Source organism: Cinclus cinclus, chromosome 12 (assembly GCF_963662255.1).
Source record: "Cinclus cinclus chromosome 12, bCinCin1.1, whole genome shotgun sequence".
In the NCBI taxonomy this organism is placed as follows: Eukaryota; Metazoa; Chordata; class Aves; order Passeriformes; family Cinclidae; genus Cinclus; species Cinclus cinclus.
Window position 1 is genome coordinate 1,303,264 of NC_085057.1, and position 25,576 is coordinate 1,328,839.

At 49.7% G+C, this 25,576-nt stretch overlaps 1 protein-coding gene across 1 annotated transcript; it reads right to left on the reverse strand.

Moving 5' to 3' along the window:
- Positions 1-1,430: 1,430 nt before the first annotated feature.
- Positions 1,431-14,748, reverse strand: ARL8B (ADP ribosylation factor like GTPase 8B). The gene is made up of 7 exons (XM_062500536.1): positions 14,482-14,748; positions 5,770-5,850; positions 5,100-5,173; positions 4,603-4,696; positions 3,938-4,005; positions 3,644-3,714; positions 1,431-2,232 (listed from the first exon to the last, which is right to left on the reverse strand). The coding sequence occupies exons 1-7, from the start codon at positions 14,602-14,604 to the stop codon at positions 2,183-2,185; spliced, it is 561 nt and encodes a 186-aa protein (XP_062356520.1). The 5' UTR covers positions 14,605-14,748; the 3' UTR covers positions 1,431-2,182.
- Positions 14,749-25,576: the final 10,828 nt, after the last annotated feature.

Below are 25,576 nucleotides of genomic sequence, written 5' to 3' on the forward strand. Positions count from 1 at the left end.
GAAGGCTGCCCCTACTTCAGACCCTGCAGCTGACCAGTGCTTTTCACACGCATAAAGAAGCCCTGAAATCTGCTCAGACTATCTGAGCTTGCTAAGGTAAGGTGAGCAAGCCCCAGGCCTCAAAGGTAGTTTTGTGAGCATTTCGCTGGAATAGTTGAACCACAGAATATAAATCAGCTCAGGTATTTATCAATCCTTCTTGCCCCACTGTAATCTTTGGCAGAGCAGACAGACATCCCATTGTGTTTTTCCATGAGTTCAGCCACATCAACTCAAGTCAGGCAGTTAAGTGTCAATACAACCCTCAAAACATAAGTTTATTGAGTAAAGCTGAAGAGCAGTAAACCAACATATGCATCCACCTAAATAAAAAAATTCACGTATTTACAAAGTTCAGTAATTGTTTAAGTTGTTCACATGCAGAGAGTAATGCACAGGTTAACAATTGGTAGTGTTTGGATGCCAGAAACGCTGAAAGCAGTGAAGTAGATAAACACCAAACACATCAAGTTTAGCTATAGGCCAGTTAACTAAACAGTGACCTGGTCCCCCACAAAGATTCACACATTCTAGTTTAGTTTCCTTATTATAGGCACAAGCAGATTTGCTAAATAAAAATAACTGTAGCAGTTCTGGTGAACTCAGGACTACAGTAGCAAGTTAATACACCCTCTCCTCTACAGCACCAGAGTATGGATTAATTGAAATCATGCTTCAGAGAACTGAAAGGGGACAAAAAGTTAAAATGCAACTTCAGACTGAAGGCAGGCAGCGTGCAGTGTCTGTGCAGCAGTGCCAGAGCTGGGACACCACAGTAAGGCTGTGGCAGTCTGCACGAACACTGGTTGTCACAGCTGAGGGGCACTGAACCTGCTCCCAGCCCGAGGCTCCCACGGGATGCAAACCACACGGAGGTGAGAAATCACACACAGTGTGAGGCAACACAAGCAGCTGCACCATGGACCTGCACACACCAGGAGCTACACTGACACTGCTGGATGAACAAACCAGTCTGAGCAAGGCTGTCCCTTTAAATATGCTGAAGTCACTGAGAAAGGAAAGGTACAGAAACATTACAGTCTCGGGTTTACACACACTTCCCTAAGCTGCAGGAGCTAGTCAAGAGACAGGATCAATTCATTGGCTCTCTTGTGCTTTGACACAGCAAAACATTTCATTGCATCTGACAGGCTTTGCACATGGTTACATGGAGAAAGCAGGCGGGTCTAGAGTTGTCACAATAGCCCAGGTATTCCATAGCACCAGGTGAAACTGTGCCCAGCCATTCCAGGAGTAGGAGAGACACTGACAATTACACACAGATTGTGCTAAAGGTCAACAACTGCCTCGGTACAAGAGCATCAGTAATTGGGGTGTCATGCAGCTGCTCAGAATACATGTTCTGGTTTCAGAGAGAGACCACGAGTATCTGGAGATAGAAAAATGTATTTGAACACAGCCTGATGTTCCTAGCGATTCGTTTTCATGCTGGAATACTCCGATTTTTGAAAGTTTGACAGAACAGTCCGTTCCCATCCCCCACATAAATGTTAAACGGAAGCAACAGAATGATTTTAAACAGATGACTTTCCTAATTCATCAAGAGAGTTTTCTTGTTCAAGTGACGGGATCTCAGCTGTAGATTAGTGATGCTGATCTATGCCTTGTGCTCCCCTCTGCAAACAGTTTCCATTTCTCTGCTTACATACACACATCACATGCATTTGTGAGATCAATCAGTATCCCACAACTCACGCTTAAATGTTTTCTAACTACTGTATGTGGCATCTTACAGAATCTTAATGCTGTCAAGCATCAGCATCTTCAAGCCACTAAACACTAGAAATAAAACACTTGCTGAAAATCATATAAAAACCTGGCCCTGAAAAACCAGAACAGAGTGTACCATCGTAGTTAACATGGTAGAGATATTTCTTTAAAAAGCCCCCCACACAACCCTCCCACCACAGATGGTTGTAAAATAAATATTTGTGCTGACTTTATCATGACAACTCTAGTTGTTTTGTGACAGAATAGGAATACAAGTCTTCAGCAGTGCACATGAGAGATGAACCGTGAAAAGGCAGATTCTTGATACAGGATTTTTGGGTAGTATCTCATTATGGAGGGAAGTGGACAATTGAGATTATGGCCAACTGGTACTGGAGATTCCAGGAAGACTTCAGCTTCTTCTAGATTTTGAATGCTGAATAAGCCACTGAAGCGTGATATCTACAGGGAGAGAGAAGAGAAATTCCACATTCAAGTGTCTGTATTGGTGTAAGTGGCACGGCTTTGGTATTCCAGTGTCCCAAACACAGGACAGGAATATCCAAGCCCTCCTCTAGAGGATGGCCCAGGGCAGATGAACAGAATGATTTTTTTTAGGATGCTTGCTGTCCATGCTTTGATCCTGTAACCGCCCAGCATTCTTTAGGCAACAATGACAGTGGCACTGCCCCACACATCCTGGTTCCTCAGTTGTGTCCATCTCCAGGAAAAAGATCTTCCTTTATCAGACACTTCACTATGGCTCCAATAATTCGTTTTAGATCAGCATTGCTCTATTCAGCCAGGCTGGAGCTCCTCCCCTGATGAGAACACAGCAGTTTAGCCCTGTGGTACAGGGCATCATGCTCCTCCCTGCCTGGGAGAGGCTCTCCTAAGGAAGGGAAAGGCTCTGGCTCCCCTCCAGCAGCTCCTTCCCCAGAGCCTCAGTGATGCTCAGCTGTGCTGGGAGCCTCATGTGGATCTCCACAGAAGGAGTCTGTGCTTTCATCCATCATGTCTGAACCTTTAACTGATGCTAAGGTGACAGGGGCTTCTTGGATACCACAACAGTTCCACAGACTATTCAGTTTTCCTAGAAAGAAGTTTTTTTTTTTTCCTATAAAGCCATCTTGGTATCTTTTAGAGCTTCTCCTGGGAGCATCACCCTGAAGTTTCCTCATCAGTAAACTCCTATTACCCTGGAAATGCACCAGTGTTAATGCTGTGGCAGCCATCAGGAAAAAGATGGAAAGTGTGTTAAATTCTGTTTTCACTCAGCTGAGATGACTCAGTTTACTCACAAAGCTTATGGCAAACACCAGAGATTACAGAGGACATGGTCTCTGCTTTAAACTCCACAAGTTCTGAAGCATTTGATGTCTGTGCCAGAAAAAGGCAGTTTGGCTGCAGGGAGCAGGGACTGGCAGATGCCACAACACAAACTGCTCTGATAACACAGCAAGGGAAGGTGACTACTTCAAGGGAATGACTTGAGGAAAAACTTGCTGCAAGCACTTGGCATCCTCACTAAGTGAGGCAGAGGTGAGAGCAATGAGAGCACCTGACAGAAGTATAAAATCATTTAGGCCAAGCTAATGGACTAGTCAGCTCTTTCCTGCAAACTGACTGAAGAAAGGAGCAAGATTTCACAGGGACTGACTTCTTTGGTAACTACAACCCCTAAAACTTTAACACCAGTCAGGCTTCCTGACTGCCATCAGGAGTTATGCTGAATTTAACCAGTGCACTCACACATTGGTCTTTGATTTGTTCCTGGTTTCCTGAAGACAGGAGGCTTGTGTTTAAGAAGTTACAATCACCCCAATCCACCCTCTGAATAACACTTCATAATTCTCAATGGTTTAATAGTTACCTATATTATCCTTCTCTTTGCAAGAAATTGAGTAGCAGCAGATTTCTCTGTCCTGAATAGCAGCAAGGTTCCTAGGAAAGAAAGAGCATTTCAGCACACATCTCACTAACACAAGGAACTCTTACTCAACTGCTCCTCTTCCCCTTCCCCACACAACTTGTTCTGTAGAATATTCAGTTACCTGCTGTTGCTGGATTTTCCACTCATAAATGCAAGCTTCCTGATCTAATAACAACCTTGTGTACATGAATTTGTTGAGCAAGAGAAATGTTTCTTAGCAAGGGTTAGACTTACATCTTTTCAATTAGCTGTTTCTCATCCAAAGCATTAGGAAGGTCTCTCTTATTTCCAAGTACTAGAACCTGAAATCCAGAGAAGGAAATGGTTGTGGCTTTGCTTAAAAAACCCTCAACCAAACAGACAAAAACCCCAACCAAAACCCCAACAAATTTCAAAGCAGTCTCATGAGCAGTCTGCATCTGCCTATTAAATCTAACAGAATGAGATATTCACTGTTAAGCCAGATCAAGAAAAAAGACTGACCTAGTCACAGGGAAAGAGGGGGTACAAATAAACTGTTCTGTGCAAAGAGCAAGCAAGAGAATACATCAGCTGATAAATCTGAGAACATTGCAGACACTCATCTGAGATTCCTCAAACTTACTCTGCACTTCTGTACCACACTGTGGTTAACCTGCAGTCAACAGCACAAACTCACACTGTGGAATCCTCCAAACTACTGTTTCAATTGTATTTATTATGTTTTGTGAGCACTTAATGAAAAACGACCACTGAAGGTCAAAAATTGGTTTAAGGCACTGGGGGCAGGTATTGCTCATGCTTATACTCAGCAGTAAAGTTGGGCCTTACAATTCAGAGTTCACGGCAGAGTTCAGAGCTGCTCAAGTGATGCATATTCCTCAGAGACATTGAATGGTGTTTAAGGTGATGTTACTTACAGGGATTCCTTGTAACTGGGGCTTATCTAGAAGATTGTGCAGCTCATTCCGAGAGGCTTCTATTTTGTCACGATCTGCAGCATCTACCATGTAGCTTTAAAGAGAATTTCAGGTTAGGTCAGTGACACTGAGCTCCTGCAGAAACATCGCTCTTTCCCTCACACTCCCAGCTTTGAGCACATTCAACAAGGCTTTAAACAAAGCTAGCACTTCTGAGCAAAGATTTAAGTTCTTTTAAAAAAAAATTCTCTAAGAGCAGAGTAGAAGGAAGATGCTTTGAGTTAGACAGCACTGCCACTCAGTTCAGACAGGGAGGAGTTAGTGCTCCAGATCAGACACTGACGAAATAACCCATCCTGAGCCCTGAACTTAAGGGTGAAAAAGGTCAGTGTGGGTGCAGTGCAGGTTCAGAATCACAAGGAGAACTACAGAATCAGGCATGCAGTGTTAGGAAGGCTGCCAGAGAAGAGAAGCACATGTGAAGGAAGGACACTTACACAATAGCATTAACTCCTCTGCAATATCGCTCCCACATGCTCCGGAATCGGGGCTGCCCTCCTATATCCCAAATCTTAAGGCAAGGGAAGAAAGACCATTTAGCCATGCACTGTGTTTAAACATGTCAGGCAAAGATAAGACAAGAAATCACAACAGTTTTTTCCTTTGTCCTTAAGCAGCTGCTTGACCTCTCCCAAGTTAAAACAGGAATAATCTCTTGCACAGCTGCTCAGAGCTTAGGGCCCAACAGCAGGAGATGCAAACTGGAGCACCTTGCACCAGAGGCAAGAACATCCTGGGTAGGAAGGTTACACACTGAGGTACACGAGAAAATACAATGTGTTCATTTAAAGCTTTGCTTTGGATGTAAACCTTCCCTTAAGCAAACTGATGAGCAGGAAAGCAGCATCTTTGGGCCTCAAACACTCAGATCTAAGCCAGACAGCATTTCACAACAGTGCTTCAACTAGTCCATGAACCTGGGAATCACACACAGATTCTCACTGCACAAACTCCATAAATAAACATAAATGTCTTCTTAAGCTACTCGACAGATTTAGCTGAGCCTCTTCAGTTTTCTATATTTGCCTCAAGGCTGGAAACAAAACAGAGCAAACATGTAAATTTTAAACTAGAAGCTAAAGAAAACAGTCAACAATGGCAACATACCTTTATTGTAACATTACCCTTTGTAACTTTCCTCATGTTGAAGCCCACAGTAGGAATCATATCTTCACTGAATTGACCTGACTGGAAAAAAGAAAAAAAGAACAAGTTAAATTTAGTGCTTATCTGACACAACTGGTTTACATAGTAAAATATCTCAAGCTTTTTCTAACCATTTGCCTTCAAACTGAAGGTTTTACAGCCAAGAAGTCAGGGGTGTTAAATCCATGTGTACTGGAGCTTGTGAGAAATGAGTTGTCTGACTTCACACAAGCACTGAAACAGTTTTTTAATCCTTGAGGCAGCCAGGGGAGCAAAGTCACCTGGGAAAGTGTTTTGCACAGCTTAACAGATGGACAGCCAGGGCAAGGGAAGGAAAAGAGCCATCCACTGCTTCTGCTGGAGCCAAGGTCTGCACGTCAGGATCTCCCAGTTACCTGGGAGCTAGAAATATCCAGAAGGGCTCCCTGTGACGCAAGCAGCTCTCTGGCCAGCATTTGCAGTAATAAATCACTCTTGTGCAGGAAGCTCCAACCTACAGGTATGGGGTGACTCCCTGAGGAGTGTTAAAGGCTGCAAAGTGGAAGGACCTGACGGGTCAGCTTCCTGCCAGCCACAGTGGCCAAGGCAGCTCCAGAGCGTCTGAGCCCATTTCCAGCACACACTGAGCACCACTCCCAGCTGGGACAGAACTGACAGCACTGCACTGGAGAGCTGCTCCAGTGGCAGATGTTGTACTGTCTGTAACACTTCCATCTGCAGCAGCTTGAGAGCCAAGTTCCCAACTATCTCCTGCAGCCATAACAAGAGTTCTCAACACTACTACAAATTTCTCCCTTGGTTGTTTGGCAGAAGGTGAATCAGCCACAGTGGCCATTAGGAAGCTCACTACATCCATTATGTGTAATAGAACCAGACAGTCAAGCACATTTGGAAAAATTAGGGTTGATCCCAAAGCATTCAGTTGTTTAATTAGGGTTTGGTATCACAGCAGCAAAGTCTGCATCTCTCCCCTGACACTGCCCAGAGAAGTAGCCCGGGGTTCAAAGCCTTTTGGGATTTCTGCAGCAGACACACCACCCCAGAGTTAGGGTCTGACTGCCCACAAGCTGCAAGGAGCAACCAAGCTCGACCAGGTGGCCATGAAGGACAACAGCTCCTGGCTTGTATCAGGAACAGTGTGGCCAACAGGACCAGGGCTGCACGAGGAGCTTGGGTCAGACCCTGCACCACTGCTTCGGAAACCACTCTACCCCTTCTACCATGGCAGGGTGGGTGCCCAGTGGGAATGCCAGCCCAGGAGCTGCCCACTGCAGCCAGAGTGGCCAGCACAGCTCAGAGCGGATGGTCAGCTGTGCTGCCATGGCTGGGGCAGCTCAGGTCAGCTCCTCAAACCAATCTTGCCTCTGAAGGGTCACTTGCCACGGTTTGTTCAAGCACCACAGCATTCCTGCCTCCACATTCCTGCCTCCACAGTCACACCCCACACTCACAGCTCCTATCCCAGCACTCCCAAGCACCCCCTGAGCCTCCATCTCAGCGCTGCTGAGCCTTACCCCAGATGCTGCCAACTATTCCCACTCAGATCCTTCCAGATCCTTCTCTAGAGAGCTGTTCTTATCAATAGGAACACACATTCCAGGAACCTCCCTGGACTCATCACCTCCCTGCTGGGTTTATTTCTAGCAGACATGTGGGAAGCTGAGGTCTCCTATGAAAACAAGGCCTAGCCATGGTGACACTTCTCCCAGCAGCTTAATTAGGATTTTGGTGCCTCTTCATCCTGGGCTGGGTGGTCTAGAACAGATTCCCTGCAGGATATCAGCCTTGTTGGCTTTCCCCCTGATTCTTACCCATAAACAACCTTATCATGATCCTCATCAAGCTCCAGGCTGTCCAAACACTCCCTGCCCATCCCTGTGAGGAGTTTAAAGCCCTCCCTTGCAGCACTCACTGTGCCAGTCATCCTACTAATTGCAGCCTGTTCAGCACCAATTTCACGTTCTCCCACTGCTCTTTCAGGATACAGATTCCTGCAGACTGGAGCAGCACTTCATTTGCCACATTTTTAACGTAATGTTGAAATTACTGTGACCCACCACAGGGAAACTTTTACAGGATCTTCAGGAAAGCTGCTGCATCTTATTCGTTCCCAAGTGCTCTCTACCCACGCTGCACATCCCCAAACTTGTTTTGACTTGCTTAAAACCTCAAAACCTTAAAACTGCAGTCGCTCAGTTGAGTTTCAGCTGCCTGCTCTCTGCTTTGCAGAGGGACAATCCAGAGCTGACAGACACATTTGGGTCAGCTCAGGTCTTCATCTCAAAGACCTTCCCCTGATGTGACTGTGGGTGTTCTCTGCTCACAGGCAGTGGACCCAAAGAAAGCTATTGGCAGTCACCTTCTCTTTTAAGACAGGTCAAAAATTGGTTAAAACGATTGTAAAGGATTTTAGCAGCAGACAGTGATCCCTTTTGATGGATTCTGCTACCACATTCAACTGTCTTGGCCCAGAAACTGTTCTCTAAACTCAGAATTTAGAGGGCTTTTATTTACTACCTCCTCAGAGGAAAAAAGCCAGGAATTCAGCTTCAACTTAGAGTATTCATATGCAAAAGCTACTCGAAGAGCAGAATAAAAGGAACACACTTTTACTAGCAGTCACCCCATTTGAATCAGCCTTCCCTCCCAGAGCACAGTACTCAGTGCTATCGCCCTGTGCTCACATTAAGAAGCTTTCTCTTTCTGAAACACCAGCTTTAAAACAGGTTTGATATGCACAGCAATACTTTCAATTCCCGATGGGAAAGCCTTTGGCTGTTGTCACACACAGCAGCATTGCTCAAACACTTCTCAAGGACAGCAGGAGTAGCTGCTGACAAGTCCAGCAATGCCTTGTTTTCAGCGCTGCTGCCCACCCCACCAGGCAGAGCCTGAACTCCCTGCAGGGCTCCTGGAAGGGCAGGAGCTGTCCCAGCAGGGATCCTGATGGAAGCCTCAGCCCCGAGGTCACACAGACCACACAGCACCAGCACAAGCCGAAGGTCACCGAACAAAGTTAACTCCAAGCCCTGTGGGAGATAAGGGACAAGGAGACTAAACAGAGCCAATTTCAGAGGCCTCATGCACAAAGAACCCACAGGACTAAGCCTTCAGCCTCCTGGCTTAAGAGATGCTCTCTTCAAAGCTCCTGGAGACCCCAAACATGAAATTTTAGTGCAGCTCAAACCCACTGACCCAGATGAGTACTTATGTTGGATAAGGATTATTCAGAGCAGCAAAACTGCATCCAGACCAAACTAAGGGACTTTATTCTGTGCATCAGTTTGGGTTCAGCTCACCTTGGATCAGCAGCAGCACTAAATCACAGACTGCAGCATTTCTGAACAAACCAGCTACAGGTACAGTTCATTTCCCAGAGGAAAACTTAGGACAAGTGTTTAACTTGCCACCCCCTGACATTCCAGAAGTGTACAAAGGATGCGAGTTTAGACTCTTCTATAATTTAATTAATGTTACAACAACCTTATTAAGCCTACCATTTCCATCTGTCTGGAGTCCAAAAAGCACAAACCAAACAAAACCACATTTGGGTTTCTTCATCTGCCTCTCCATAACCATAACGTACAGCCAGAAACTCAAATTCCAGGGAGTTATGGAATGGTAGAGTGGTTTCAACTGGGAGGAACCTCAAAGACCACTCAGTTCCAGTCCCTCATGGGTAGGGGCACCTTCCACTACACCAGATTACTCCAAGTCCTGTCCAGCCTGGCCTTGGACAACTCTTACCAGACTGCCAGCCCCCTAAGCAGCTTGATTTTGATTCACAGCCTGCACAAGGACATTCTTTGTACCATCAGAGAAGGTCAGGGCAGCCTTTAGTCTGCATCTCATAAAGCTGACATGATTCACTACTGTTATAGGACCAATTTCTTCATACAGACTTTGTTATTACACAGCAAAGATTGCTTTATCTTTGATCATAATACTTTTCATGCAGCTAGATGAGATCACAAACAAGCTTAACCAACTAGGAGCCAACACCAGTGGAGTATGGAATCCAGCCAGGACACTCCCAATCCACCTGAACCAGAGTATTACATTAAACCCTGCTGCTCATCCCTAAACCTTTCTTTCTGCACTAAGAAAAAATGCTGCATGTCTCCAAAATGTCTTCTCAAAAAAAAATATTTAAAAAGCAGTGCAATTTTAGCATTATATCAAGCTACCCCTACACTAAGCCTCCTCTGCAACACTCATAGCCTCAACCAAGCACTGCATCATAAATGGACAAATCAACTCTCCACAGTCCAGCTTCCTTCTTTAGCAAATACTTCAATGTTCCTTGTGATCATGATCAGAAGCCTGAACTCCAGATTAGAAGCTTCAATCCCTGAAAGGCTTCCCAACAGCACTTCCAGGAACAACTCCTGCAGAAACCAAAACAGTGGTATAATGCAAGAAAAGGCATTTTTATTTCCCCAGCCCTGACTTTAATTGAATATTTCAAAGGACATGGACTGCTTAGCAAATATCTACCATAAAGCAGGCAAATGTCTGTCTAGAAGTCAGTCATGTAAGAGCTCAGGACACTTATGATAGTCAAGAAAGTGTCTTTATCCAGATGTCATTGCTTGCTCACAAAGGGCTCTAGAGGAACCCAGGACCAAGATGGAAAAAGGAGATTCTGATTTCAGTCACCAGTTTTAGCCCACCCAGGGTACAGCAAGCAGGACCTCAAAGGAAGGGTCTGAGTCACCTCCTAGGAGCTTTATTAGCTAATGAAGTGATGCAACACATTTCAAGAGACTTCTGTCATTAAGAAACACCTCAAATTTTATCACCCTGCTCCCTTAGCCACTGTGTGTATGAAGTGACACCACATGGGATTTATGACCTACCTGGGTGGTTCAGAAGGCATTAAAACAGCAGTGGAGCTCTTCAGAGCAATATTTTCCTGCACTTTTCTGGTGTGGCTTCTTCAAGTCAAAGTTGCTTTTAACAGTCATGAGAACAGAAGGAAGTTGCAGCTCCCAGCTGGCCAAACGAATGTTTTGTTGAGAGGCACTTCAGGAATTGTCTCTCTCTAGAAACCACAGTCTCATTCCAACACTTGCCAGATATTCCACAGTTGAAAAACCGACCACACTAATTCAGGCTCTGACACAAATCCTAAAAAGGGACCTTATTTACCCTGTCACCACAAAGATGTTGAGTTTAGCTCTTGGACCTGATAACTGTGCCAGAAAAGTCCACCTTCCTCCCACTCCTCCAGATCTCTGCTCCCTGACTATCAGACTAATGAGCTGTTGCAGTGCCAAACACCTGGATCAAGGATCAACCTCGATACCAGGCATCAGGCAGAACTTCTGCAGAAAGCCCAGGACGTGCCACTCTTGCATGAAGCACGCCGTTGAGGCTGCAGGAGTGCCCCATCCTGCAGGCTCAGTTTACCTGAGTCATGTTTCAGCTGTCACCCAGCCCTAGCAGCCCCCTCGCCTCTCCTGCTCCCCACAGCAGCACAGCCACAGCTCCCTGGGCTGAGGGAAAGCCAGGAATGGCCACGAGCTGCAAACACCACAAGGTCCTGCAGAGTCTGTAAATAATGGCCCTGTCCAGGGCTTGGAGCAGGAGCCCACAGCTCCAGCTGCCATCCTGGGATGACATGCAGTTTCTCTGAATAAGAGCCACAGGCCATCCACATTAGGGAAATTAGGAGCAGGAAGAAATGATATCCTCCCTTGTGAGCAAGTTTACTCACGCACATGGAAAACTTATGCTTAATATCTAATTAGAGACAGTGACTAATGCAGAGCCTCAGAAAAGCAGAAGCTGCATTAGCTGAATCCAGCTCTAACGAGATCTCACTGCTAACGTTGTGGTCTAATCAAACTGCTCGCAGAAGGCTTTGGGTTCGAAGGGACATTCAAGACATCCAGTGCCAGCCCCTGTCGTGGGCAGGGACACCTCCCACTATCCCAGGGTGCTCCAGGTCCTGTTCAAGCTGCCCTTGGGCACTGCCAGGGATCCAGGGGCAGCCACAGCAGCTCGGGGAACCTGTGGCAGGGCCTCACCAGCCCCACAGGGAAGGATTTATCCCTAATATCAAATCTAACCTCTCCAGCTCTCAGTTCAAAGCCATTCCGTCTTGTCCTGTCTCTCCAGGCCTTTGTTTAGTCTGATTACAAATCAAGTGTTTGTTTACACTGGAGGAATAACCGTGGTGGAAGCCCCTTACCAAAGTAGAAAAGGATTATTCTAGAACTGGACCGTCTGCCTCTCGTGGCCTGTTCACTTGAGCAGCAGTCAGGCCTTGTACCAAGCTTCCTTGTGAAATTGGTTGAGTTTTCCCTCTAGTCCCATATGCCTGATCTGATGGGCAGAGATTACATTAGAGATTTATACTGGATTTAACTCACTGTTGTCAAGACTGGCAACAACCCTTTGCTAGGGAGCACACAACCTTCTAAGCCACACCAAGTTCCTGGTCTGCACTCCAGCTTTTAGAGCTATCCTACAGGACATCTTGCTGTGTCATTCCTTTCATTTCAGTTTTGAGGAATCCCAACAGCCTCATCCACCCAAACCATTAACTGGCGTGCAGAGAGCAGTTGTTCTTTTCCTGCACTCATTCCCAAATGCAGACTCTGAACTAAAGTCAGTCAAGGAAGCAAATAAGAAGTCAGTTCTGCACACCATGGACTGCACTTCTATAAAAAGTGATTTTGCACTGCTAACTGAAGCTTATGCTATTGTTTTTTTTAAACCAACACAAACCTGAGCAAACCCCCTCCCTCTGTTTTTATTTTTGTGTAAAGACTCACCAGATTTCCTAATTAAAAACTTCAGAAATGTGACCTGATGCTTCCAAACTAAACCAGCTAAGGAGGATGTGTCAGCATGCTCAAAAGCTTCCTCCTTCCCCGGGGTTTTGCAAGGCTCTTTGAATGGCACTCACTCAGATAAATGCCTGGGTGTGATCCTAACATGTGGCTGAAACCTTGCAAGGTTCAACCCCCGCAGAGGAGGCTGCAAACACACTCCAGCTTTACTCAGGGAAACTTCTCCCTGAGACAACTTAGATAGACTCGACTACAGATAATGTAGATGTAGATGTGCAGCTACTGCAGCTCTGACTGTTGCACACACCTGCAGTGAGTTTCACAGGTAACTCCCCAAACATGTGCTGCTGCTACTATACAGGAGCAAAGCATTTTTCTGTCAGGTGCCATCACCAGGAGGACTCCAGAGGATGAAAAGCCTGCAGAGAGCCCCCAGCTGCAGAAACACTCCAAGCACTATCAGCTCAGCAGCCACAGACTGAGGCTGTTCAACAATCTCAGAGCTCCATTTCTACAAATCCAAGGCCAGATGTATTAGCAGAGTGTGAAAGAAAAGGCTCCTGGCACTCCTGGGTTACTCCAGCAACTTTCAGCTAACAGCTAGTCAGAGAAAAGTTACCTTTCATGAAGTAACCCATTTTCCATGATTATCAGGAAGCCCACTGAGTGCTCACACCTGAGCTACACAGTGGCTTGGTTATGTTTTGCCAAGGTGTTTGTCAGGGTGCAAGGATGATGCATAACTGCAAGAGAATGAAAGTCCTTTTCCCAGCCAGTAACTCATTCGACCGGCACTTAAATAAATACATTCTAACTAGTATTCCTGTGTTAAGAACACAGCCTCAAAAACCAAAAGACAAGCTGAATGTGTGCTCACTCTAAAGCTGGAAACATCAGCTTTCTATTCTGGGTACACTGCACTCAGGTCACTCACGCCCCCTGAAAAACCAAGATACCCTGGCTGCCCATTTCAGGAGCTCCCAAATTGTCTCCTGGAATGTCTTCCATCACACACATCAACAGAGCAGGACACTGATGAAGCTGAACACGCCATTTAGGCAAAGCCACTCTTTATCTCGTTCAACAATGGAAAAGCTTCGTGTAGGAGTATTCCCACACCCCTCCTTTACCTGCTCCAGGCACATCACCAGATCAGCAGGCCCGAGTGCAGCAGTTTGCTGCTGATGGGCTTGTGCTTGTGAGCTGTACTTCTTAGGTAAGTTGTACCTTAAGAGAAAGGAGATTATTTGACATCCGTTTCAGCAATCGATAAGCAAATATCTGAGAGGAGAACCGTGAGTGGCTGCCGACACTTAAATGATTTAGGACTACCCGAAAACCAGTCCAAGGGAGGCGGCAGCTGAAGACACACAGCGTTATCTCCACATCTGCTCACACGAGCCCCGCCACACCGACACCGTGACGGGAAGGCGCCTTCGGAGCCCGCCGTGGGGCCGTGCCCTGCTGTGGGACCAACGTCCCCCACTAGCACACAAAGCTTTACGGCGGCACGGCAGCCCCCGGGCTCAGCCATCCCAGCGAGCGAGGCTCCATCCCCGCCGCTCCCCGCGGCCCGGCCCGGCCCGGCCCGGCTCCATCCCCGCTGCTCCCCGCGGCCCGGCCCGGCCCGGCTCCATCCCCGCTGCTCCCCGCGGCCCGGCCCGGCCCGGCTCCATCCCCGCCGCTCCCCGCGGCCCGGCCCGGCCCGGCCCGGCTCCATCCCCGCTGCTCCCCGCGGCCCGGCCCGGCCCGGCTCCATCCCCGCTGCTCCCCGCGGCCCGGCCCGGCCCGGCCCGGCTCCATGCCCGCTCCATCCCCGCGGGCCCGGGCCGGGCTCAGAGGCCGCTGCCGGCCCCGCCGCCGCCCCGCTCACCGCGATGACGTTGACGAAGGTGGTCTTGCCCGAGTACTGCAGCCCCACCAGGGTCAGCTCCATCTCCTCCTTCCAGAAGAGCGAGCGGAACCAATCGAGCAGCCGGGACAGCAGCGCCAGCATCGTGGCGGCGGGCGGGCGGGCCGGGGGCGCTGCGGGTTGGGCCGGGCGATGGCTCCGGCGGGCCGGGACGCTGCGGGCCGGGCTGTGCCGGGCTGTGCCGTGCCGAGCCGCGCTGTGCCGTCCCGTGCCGTGCCGTCCCGTCCCGTGCCGGGAGCTGCTCTCGGCCGCTCCGGGACACCCGCGCTCGTCCGGGCCCGGCTCCCCCCGCCGCCGTCACGTGACGCCGCGGTCACCCGGCCCGGCCGGCCCCGCCCCGCCCCGCAGCGCCCCCTGGCGGTGGAGGACCCGCGGCGGGAGAGGGCGGGACGGGGCGGGGCCGCCATGTTGGGTGTGGCGAGGAGGGGTGTGACACCTCGGAGCTGCCATGTTGGGTGTGGCAAGATGGGGGGTGTGACACCCCTGACCCCACCATGGGGCAGGCTGTGCCCTGCTCTCTCCATCACAGGCTCCATTGTGTTGGAGAAGACCCCCAAGGTCATCGAGTCCATCTTACGACCCAACACCACCTTGTCATCCAGACCTTGTCACCATGTCCTGTCGTTCCTCAGGCACCTCCAGGGATGGGGACTCCACCACCAGCCTGGGCAGCCCCTTCCAAAGCTTGACCACCCTTTCCCTGGAGAAATTCTTCTTGATGTCAAAGCTGACCTTCCTTCCCCTGGCACAGATTCTGTCTGTGCCCTCTCATGTTGCCCACCATGGTGGGGACGTGGTGAAGCAATTCCAGCTGTGGGGGCCCCTCAGCGCCACCCGCATTCACGGTCACCCACAAATCCAACCCCAACTTGCAGAGGAATAAGGATTTTAAAAATATCAACTCTAATATCTCCAGTTAGCCCAAGTACATTTTTAGCAAGTGGAATATAAAACCCTGCGTGTGCTCTTAGAACTTCCAAAACCAAAGGGACAGCCCTCTTCACCTCGTTATTCCCAGTTATCCTCACATAACCTGACGTTCTCCAGAAGTTCCTGCCTTTTGCATGGGCTTGGACAATGTTTCTGCTTGAGCCAAATAAACCACAAGTAGATAACAATGACCAAACTGCTCCACTAGGTGCATTTATCACAGCTCAGTTAAGGTCACGTTGGTTCCCAGCAGGAAGCACTTCCAAGTGGAGTAGAAGGAGCAGCATGCATTTTGCATGGACTTTTTGGGTGATTTATCAGGGTTCTTAGCACTGTAACTGGAGTTATTTTAATTCCCAGCCAAAGTAAGCCCAAATTCATAAATTTTGCAGCTCCAGCTCTCAGGGAGAAACACAGCAGCTTGTGCACTGTGAGGCCAGGCAGGAGCAAATGGAGAAAAAAAAAAAAAAAGGAACCTACAGGATGCCTGAGGAATATTTTCTGTTCCCCTGAAGCACAGTCTTTTTCCTCAGGATTTCTTATGATGTTGCAGCAAAACTTTCATGACTCAGAGTAAGGACTATTAATGGACGTTGAATAGGATTTTTGTTGATTGGCAATAGTTGGAAAAGAGCTGTTGTTTTGCACCTGGCTGCAGTGGCTCTCAAATTATTTTTGCATTATTATTATTACTATATTATTGTTATTATTTTAAATTATCTTTACAAATATTAAAGAGCTAAGAAAATGCACAAAGAATGGATTGGGCTGCCTGGATATGGAGCAGAGGTTACATCATGCTATGTCTGGGACTCCTGCAAAGGATTCTCCTTCTCCACTGCTGGCAGAAGGAAAAGTTCTAAACCACACAAAATTCTATTTTTTTTTTCCTAGCCAGAACAAATGAGTGTCACTACTCTTCCGAACAGTGTATAACAGGTGTAAAGAACAATTAGAATGGGATGGGTACAAAAACACTGAACTGTGCACTGGGGCACAGTGGTCTGGGGGATGTGGATCTCCATCGGGAGGGTGCACCACGCCCAGAGCAGCTCCCTGGCCTGGGGACATCTGCACTAATTGGTCTCTGCCCTCCTCAGGAGGAGTAACGAGAATAAATAAATCACATTGCCATCCCTCCTCAGGTTCACAGTGCTGGGGAAGTGCTGCCTTCAAACACTGCCACCCTGAAATTAGAAATTCCCAGCTCCCCAGCGGCAGGGAAGGCAACTGTGCATGTGCTTTTCCACCCCAAAACACAGCTTTCCTTTGTATCCAGAAAAAAGCCAACTAATATACTCCTTCCAATTAAGCTGAGATACCAACTGCACTTTGAAAGTTCTTAATCCATTCTCTGGTTCATTAACTCAGAAAATTTCATCCCCACGGTTAGCCCTATCAGAGAGGATGGAATGCCTGGCACCAATTAGTTCTAATAACGAGCTAAGTTGTGCACAGATTTCGGAGCCTGTCATTAGCATGAGAAAATAGGACAGATCCTCTCAGAATAGAATATCTTACTGGACGTTCCTTTAATTTGTCTTTGGCTAACGACTCCTCCCGCAGACAAAGGAACTAATTGATTTGATGAGTTAGAGACGCCTGCTGTGTGGCACCTCCCCTGCTGCCGAGCAAGGAGCCACAGCCAAAAAATAGTGACAATATTGCTGAGATTCTGCTCTCCTGCCTGCTCACAATCCGTGCTCGAAGGAGGCAAACACACACGGACTCTTCGTGCCCCCAGCTCGTTTGGATGCTGATTTTCTTCCAGGGATTCAGTTGGGTATTGGAAAAATGTCTTAGAGATTGTGGGTGCCTCCCAGGTCAAGATACTCCTTGGGAGAAGGGAGAAGGGAAGCTCCTGGGTCTGGGGAATCTGAGGACTGTGAGGACAAACGGGAGCCTTGCTCAGGTAGCTTTGCTCTTTCAAAGCCCACATAAAATAATATCAAAAGAAATGGAGGCAGATGATAGCAGATACAAGGTATGTGTCTTCTTATCTTAAAGATCCTTAAAGGAAAGGGTAAGATTAGTGGTCACTCTAAAGAGATGGACATTAAAGAACTGCTTCCTAAACCTGCCACAGCCTCTCACAGTCTTCCTGTCATTTTATACAGCATTTTTGGTAGTGCCAGTATAAATAGTCATTAAATAACCCGAGGAGGCAAAGGAAGGATTTCTCACTTCTTTCCTGGAAAAAAGAAATATGTCAGTTGTGCTGTTACTGCTTGAGCTAAACCAGAAATATTCCTTTGCCATGAAGAGGGAGCCACAGCACGAAAATTAAACCATAACTTATTTTCTCGGAGATGCCATAAAATCCTGCCTCTTTCTGCAGCCCAGGAAAGCACTGAGGCTTCTCTGCAGTAAGGAGAGACAGGGAAGGGGAGGGAGCTGGCAGCGAGGGCAGCACAGCCCTGCTTCCCCAGGGATGGGGCAGGCAGCAGCGTGACTCCTGCGTGAAACCTGACGTGAGCAGCAGGATCTCATTTCCCAGAGCCACGGGATCAGGGGTGACAGGATGGTTTGGGTCCAACTCAGAGGGGTGCATGCTCAGACACTGAGGTTTCTCAAAGAGGGGTGCCGGCAGGTGAGCCCAGGTGAGAATCCCAGTCTCAGGGTGACCTGGATTCGGGTTCATTCACCACTTTTCACGCCCCTCCTTCACCTTGGAGGAGTCTCCAAGGCTGGAAACGTGGCATCTTGGCAGCTGGCAAGCTGTCTGTCACTGCCAGGGAAAACATAAATGATGGCAGTAGCTTCAGCATTTTGATTTCGTAGGTGCTGGCAAACACTCCCCAGCATGAGCTGCTGCATGCAAGTGATGACCTTTAGGGATGCTGGCATCTCCCAGTGCTGAAGAAGCAGGAGCATGAATCAGCAGGGGGGGGGGGGGGGGGGAAGAGAGTTAAAAAGGAGCCTGCTGTTAGCAGTAAGTTCAGTAAAATTCTCCTGGCCCTCCAGTCAGATTTATTAGCAGTGACCTTGGCACTTGCAGAACCCCCTGCACAAAAGCCAGGCCAACGCTTGCAGATTTAGTGCACAGTCAGGGCCTTGGCGAGCCCAGTCACCGCATTTCACCCTTTCTGTAAATTAGATTTTAAATCTACAAGGGAAAACAAACCCATTCTTCCAGTGTAAGCACAAACAGCCTCCAAGTGAGGCTCTGAAAGGCAGGCACAGAGCCCCGGGCTCCAGCTCTGCACACACACCTGTGTGACCACATTCGAAGGGAGCAGCACCTCGGGAAAGCCACAGCAGGGACTCCTCGGAGGTCCTGGGTTATCCCGAGCCACGAGCTGCCCACCCAGGGACCGTGCACATGGCGCCAGGCCAGGGGAGGCATTTTCTCCAGCCTCTGCTTTGAAGTAGAGCTCCCTCCCAGCTGCCAGGCAATAACCAAACAGTGCTGCAGCCCCTTTCCCGACAGTGCCCACAGTCCAGGTTGGGTGCTGCAGTCCCACCGAGTGCTTTGCAGCACATGCCCATCAGCCACGGCTCCTGGGCACACCCTGGGCACCAGCTCTGAACCCAGCAGCACAGCCCTGAGCCCGTCCGTGCCATTCTGTTTAGTCCCATTCAGGGTTCTCCACCCCATCACCAGGACCAGTCCGAGCCACGGCACCGGGCGCTGCCCCTGCCTCATTTACCCATTCCCACACTGGCAAGTGGCATTGTGCCTGGCACCGATGTGGTGGGTCCCAATTTCTGCAGAGGGTCTGGCTGTCCCCAGCAAGAACCCTCTCATTTTGACAGGCATGGGATGAACCCCAGTAGAGCCCAGACTGGATTTTGTCCCAGCGGATTCCCGGGCCTCATTTGTGTTCTTTGCACGGTAATTTCCCATTTTCCTCTCAAGTTTTCTCCTCGGGCAGCGGCTCTGCTGCCTTTGCTTGGATTTTCCAGCAGAGGGGGATGCAGCCTCACCAAAGCCATCCTCCTTCCCAAAGCTTTCAGCTGCGTCCTCGCCTTCATCCTCATCCTCACCCTCTCATGGGCTGGCGGTGCCAGCACCCACACCCAGCCCTCCCCTGGCACATAGGCACCACAAACCTTCCTCCCTGCTTTTCCGAATAAATCCAAAGCAAGGGATGTTACCGGCAGCGAGCTGCTCACGAGAGATGGACAAGAGCAGAGCAAAGTCCATCCAGATGTGAGCCCCGGCAGGAGCATCCCTGGGGAGTTGTCCCCGGTGTTGTCAGAGCCATCACTGCCTCTCCCACCTTGTGCTGAAGGAGCATCCCACTCACTCCAGCTGTGAGGGGCAGATCGAGGTGATGCCTTTGCCTTTTGTGGGGGAAGCAGCAGCACATCTGCAGGCACAGAGAGCCTCCCAGTCAGCTGAGCTGCATGGGTTTACACCAGCCCAACACACTGCTGGATTTACACCAGCCCAACACACTGCTGGACTTACACCAGCCCAACACACTGCTGGACTTACACCAGCCCAACACACTGCTGGATTTACACCAGCCCAACACACCTGCTGCCTCAGCACCTGGTCAGAGTCTTGAACTGAGCAGGGGGACTTCATGTGTGTCAGTGCTGAAATCAGAAAAAAATCTGCCCACTCCACAGCCTCTCTTGCCTTGGATTCTGGGTGCTCTGCTTGTCTGTATTACCCTTTATCATCTCCTCTGGAAGTCATGTTCCCTGTTGGAATTTCATGGGGCAGGAACTTCTCAGGGAGCTGAGCACCTCACACCATCGTATCAGATCCGTGCTCCAAAGTTATTTTCTACCAAATGCTCTTTCTTCCAGCCATCCAGTTATCTTCTCTTTGGCTAAATCATCTGAAAATAGTCTGCAGCCATCCTAGTTCTTCCTGCTTTGTATGCATGAGCAGGAAGGGGAATTTAGGATTTTGCTGTAATGCCACACACAAAAGCCTGCTGGAGAGCATCACTTTGATTAGCTCTTATTGTACACCCAAGAAAACAGAAAAGAATAAGAATAAGGGAGAGCCCAGCATGTGGCTGCTGTGCCTTGCTGCTTCAAGGCTGCTCAGAAAATCTGCCTGGTTGCTCAGGGTCCTCATCAGGAGCATATTTGTGCACATCCCAAAAACGGCTTGGGTTTTAACCTCGTAATAATAAGGGAAAGAAGGGCAGGAGCACTGGAATTATTTGTTCCCTAGCACATCCCAAAACATGGGCTCTGGCAATAAAGCAGCCTGACCCCGAGGTCTCCCCTTCACTTGGTCACCTGCAGGCAGGTGAACCTTTCAACCCCCCACCCCACCGGGCACAGCAAAGCTTCCCAGCTGCAAACAAGGCATCCCAGCTCCTGGAAGTCTGGGATGGAAAACTTGATTTCAATCTGGGAATTAAATTAGCAAAAGGTATGAAAAGGAAGAAAAATATCTCACATCCAAGCACGCATCTTTGGCAGAATTTATGAGTGGAAAAAAGTATTGGGATGTGAATTTTGCAGACAGCTCTGATGAGTGATGGAATGGACCAAAGTCCTTGCTCCAAACTCCCTGAACTTTGAGGATTTGATGCAGATTCAGATTTTAAATTTCCATTGGGGCCTTTGTCATTAAAACCAGAAGCAGAAAGATCTCATTTGCCTACAGAGGCTGTACCAGATATTTACTTGCCTCTTCTCCCCCTGTGTCCTGGCCAGCCCCTCTTTATCCTTTCTCAGTTTCCGTGAGTCTTTGTCACAAGGCACTGACAAACCGAGCAGTCCTGGCTCTCCCAAGACATAGGGCACTGCAGTTCTGGAAAACAGAATTTAGTGCAAGTATCTGCATATGGATTTTTAAAATAAACTAATCCCAAATAAAGCTCATCTGAAGCTGTGGGCACTCAAATAATGTTTAAAAACATGAGAACACAGGAGAAACAGAATGCAATCTATGCTTCCCTGCTTCCCACCCAGCCAGGCGAGCAGCAGTCATGAGACTCACACAGCTCAAATCCCACTGTTACACTTTCCCACCAGACAAATCCTGCTTTATTAAACCCAAGTGCAAGGGAATTAGCAAAACCGCCCGTTTCCTTCACACTCTAGTATATATAAGCAACCTAATCCATACACCAAAATTCCCAGCGCTCTCAGAACCTCTCGGCTGGGAATTCCCGGCAGCAGCTCGCAGCCTCCCTCCTGTCAGCTCGGGATTACCTTTCCCTAACAGGGCACGGGAAGGAGAAAAGCACGTGGGCACCTGCCAAACTCATCCCTGCTGCTCCCCTTGCACGGTGATCCCGGCTGAAGGAGAAGCGCAGGGATGGGGATGGGCCGAGGGGCTGCGCACCGCACTAATTAGTGCTTTGCTCATTAAAGAGGCTCCTTTGGCTGACCTGACCGAATAGTTCCCGTTGTTTCCTTCGGTCCTGGGTCTGCCCAGCGGGGCGGGGAGGAGAGGGATTGATGAGCCAGGGAGGGATGCCCGTGCCCTGCCCGTCACCCCTGGCCCAAAACTGCTGAGAGAGAAAGGAGCTGCGAGTCAGCGGGGCCGGAGTTTCGTTTCCATGAGATAAGCGGCTCCTTGCAGCAGCAGAAATCGGGGCTAAGGGGCTGGGAGGACGGAGCCTTTTGTTACACAAGGTTTAATGGGCCTCTTCGGAGGGAGCAGGAACCAGCGAGCATCGCAGCCTGGAATAGCGATGTGCTACATCCCTTTTCTCAGGAAGGAAGGAAGGACACGTGAAAAGAAAATAGCAGTAAATGATCCCACTTCATAATTTTTCTTCCTGTAACCCTTCTGGCCTTACAAACAGGAACTTCGTTTTAAACTAAAAATAAAGCCTGCTGCCTGTGCCACAGTTGCAGATGGGTGTTTCCAAGTGCGCCGCTGGGGCTCAGCCCTGTTCTATAAGCAGCCTGGGCCGGGCACCTAGGAAAGTGCCTGGCTTTGCATTTGCTATATTTACATATCATCAGTTATCAGGAGAACAGGATGTCCCAGGGGATCTGAAATAGGATATCCCAGAGTGCAGCTCCTGGTCAGTTCAGCCCCGTATTGCTGATGCTGTTTGCCTGTCTGCCCGTGGCTCCGGGCACTGCCAGCCCGGCTGGCACGGGGGACAGGCTGCTCTGGCATCCCCAGCCTTCCTCCACACACGTGTGGCTGCAGCACAGAAGAGCTGAGTGGTGGAAAGCTCCTATTTCTCTTTCTGCCGCACTTTTTCATAGCGTGAAGGCAGAGGAGATCTATTCAGCCCCGAAAAACCAGGTCTGTGTTCTCCTCCACGCATTGTTTTGCACACTAAAGCCCCAGCAGCCATCGGGAGCCTTTCAGTTCAGGGTGATGGAGCACAAACAAGGCCTTTCCCAGGCAGGGCAGTGCCAGGGCAGGAGCAGAACCCCTGGCACAGCTTCCTGCAGGCCTGTGGAGGGGCTCACCGGGGTGCGAAGCACAGAGGCAGGGAGGGCAGGGGGATAGGAGGGGTGGGTACCCAGCTCCCTGGCACTGCACACCCTGCAAGGCACGGGCTGTCCCCTCGGAAGCACGAGGGGTGCCCTGCCTACCTCACCACCTAGGATTTAAATGCCTTTCTCACACGCTGGGCGTAGCTGCCAAGTATTGTGCCTTCAGTACATCACTCCACCTTGATTTCAAACCACTTCAGCTTGTGTTTGGGAGTGGTTTCCAAGCATTCAGCTCACCCATATCTTATCCACACTGGTTTCCTTTATGAGCTGCACCCACTACAGGTCCAGAGCTTTAAATGCAAACCCAAACAAATATGTGGTAGCTCTTCCCATTCCCACTGGACTGGCCTGGAGTGGGAGCAGAATGAGTCAGGAGCACCATAAAGGAAAGTGAAATAGATCCACCCTGAGCAGATGATAGGATCAGGGCAGATTAGTAGCCTTGGATCAGATTCAAGGGTCAGCATAAATCTTTAATCTCTGCAAAGTCCTCGAGCCTCCCTCCCCTCACTGTCTCACATGCACACACACCAGGCATGACTAAACAGCTCTCTGCAGGGATGGCAGACGCTTCAGAAACTCCCGGCTGGTTTTGGTTTGCAAAATACAACAATAAAGCTGCTCTCTGTTCTGTGAACGTGAGAACTTCCCTACGCAGGCACCTCACCCCTGGATGCTGTGGGATACTTCCAGGGATAGTGTCACACCACAGCCACTGCTCCCACCAGCACCGGGGGCCCTCTGGGGCCCCTCTGCTTTGCTCTGACCCCAGAGCCAGGCTGAACCAACCAAGCACCGGGTGAGAGCCAAGGACAGTCCCCACCTTGTGCCTTATTAGGTCCCGACATGGTCTGCCAGCATGTCATTACTCATTATTCCTCTATACTTGCTTCCCACTGACGCTGTGCTCAGTGCACATAATCTGGATAGTTCCCAGGTTTCACGTGGAGCTGCAAGTGCCTGGCTCAGGGGTGGTGGAAATGCCACACTGCCCTGGGAAGGGGCTATGTGGGAGCAGAGGTTTGTGCCATCTTTGCACCCAACCGATGCACTGAGGGGAAAAAAATATATATACATAGCAAAAAACCCTGGCCTAGTTTTTGCTAGTTTTTGTTTCACTGTGCTGGGCTCAGGCTCGAAGGATGTGGTTTGGTGGTCAGCACATAAGACAGCAAATGAAAAAAAAATAAAAAAAAGTCCTTTGATTAAATCCAGATCGGGTCTGTGCAAGCTTTTCCTGTGGTCATTGGGAAATCACACGAGGGAAAACCCTGCCCACGCTGCCTGTGGGATGTGACACAGCCCTGTGGTGGCCCTGTCCTGCTCACTGGGGCACTTCGTCCCATGGAGCGAGATGTCCCATCCTGGCACGCGGAGGACCCAGTCCCTGTGGGGCTCCGAGACATCCATCTCACCATGCTGAACGCTCCATCTCCAGCTTTCTGGATGGATTTATAACAATTCCAGTCACTCTCGCCACCGCTGTGCGCACAAAGGGCCAGGCAAGTTCTGTATAAGCGAATATTTATATATTCCCATAAACATTTTTAAATGGGAAATTGCCTAATATGCCTTATTAAAGGGAAAGCACGAACAGCTGGCCGAGGGCGCCTGGCGGAGCTGCTGACAGTGGCTGTGCTGTTGCTGCTGCACCTCACAGCTCAAATTGTTTCAGGAATCCTTTGACTCATCTCCCGAGCGGCTCCAGGATCTGAACAGAGATCTCGGTCCTGCCGCTCTCCTTCAAAACACCTTTGCCTCGCTGCTGGGTTCAACAGGCTCGTGCTGCAGATTCCTCCTGACCTCGAGTGCCCAGGTGCTCGCTGGAGCCCGGAAAACCCCTCTGTGGTTCCTGCCCCAGCAGCACACAGCAGCTTCTCACACGCACCTGTGGCACTGCCACCGCTGCCCCTGGGGACAAGGACCTGCCACCAGCCAGCCTTCACCCCACACCTGCCCCTTCTTCCCTCTTGGCCAACAATTCCTTGCTTTTTCCTGTGCTGCAGAGGCACAAGGAAAGCCTGGCACGCTCCGAAGTGCAGCAAAGCTGTCCCTGGAATCCTGAGCACCGCCGAGGAGTTGGGGATACGGAGCACGCAGGTCCTTGGCTTCTCCCTGGGGAGCAGGGATGTCACTGAGAGCTGCAGTGCCAGCCTGCTCCGTTACTATGGGGACAAGCACCACGGGGCTGACAGGAATAAATGGATAAAAATCCCCAGCAGCTCCGCTCCCGGGATGGCAGTGGGGTCACCAGGGTGCTCTATCCTGCTTTCCCTCCCTGCCCTTTACCTGGCTCGGCGGGCTGCCACCCCTGGCGACACCCAGCCCTTGGCTATCTTGGCCCAGTCTGCTCAGGGCTTACACAGCTGTGGTTAGTCTGGGCATTCCTGCATCCCTGGGGGTGGGGAGGGGGGAACAGCCCTCGGGGATGCTGGGGCCAGTCACGCATCACTCACTCCCTCCTTCCTTATTCACCCGGCTACCAGAGCTCCAGGCAGCGGCTGAATTCCCCGTGACTTCTGGACACTCATTCCAGCCATGGAAAGGGTGATGGGCAGCCAGAGGGAAGGGAAAACAGGCAAATGGCCCGGTGAGAGAGCAGCGGGTGCTGCCCTGGGAGCCTCCAGCCCGGGCTGGGAGGTGCCATCCATCACTCGGGACACCTGCGTACTGGTGGTCCCGTACCTGTTCCGCCCGGGGAAAGGCACTGCTGCCGTGGGGACGGGTCCGAGGAGGGATCCAG

What these genes read in the sequence shown, in the direction of transcription:
- ARL8B (XM_062500536.1), bottom strand. Translation starts at nt 14,604, where the DNA reads ATGCTGGCGCTGCTGTCCCGGCTGCTCGATTGGTTCCGCTCGCTCTTC. An exon ending in CCTTCGTCAACGTCATCGCG is followed by an intron (nt 5,851 to 14,481) that starts GTGAGCGGGGCG and finishes TCTTTTTTCCAG; the next exon opens with TCAGGTCAATTCAGTGAAGA. An exon ending in AAACAGCTAATTGAAAAGAT is followed by an intron (nt 3,715 to 3,937) that starts GTAAGTCTAACC and finishes TTTCTTTCCTAG; the next exon opens with GAACCTTGCTGCTATTCAGG.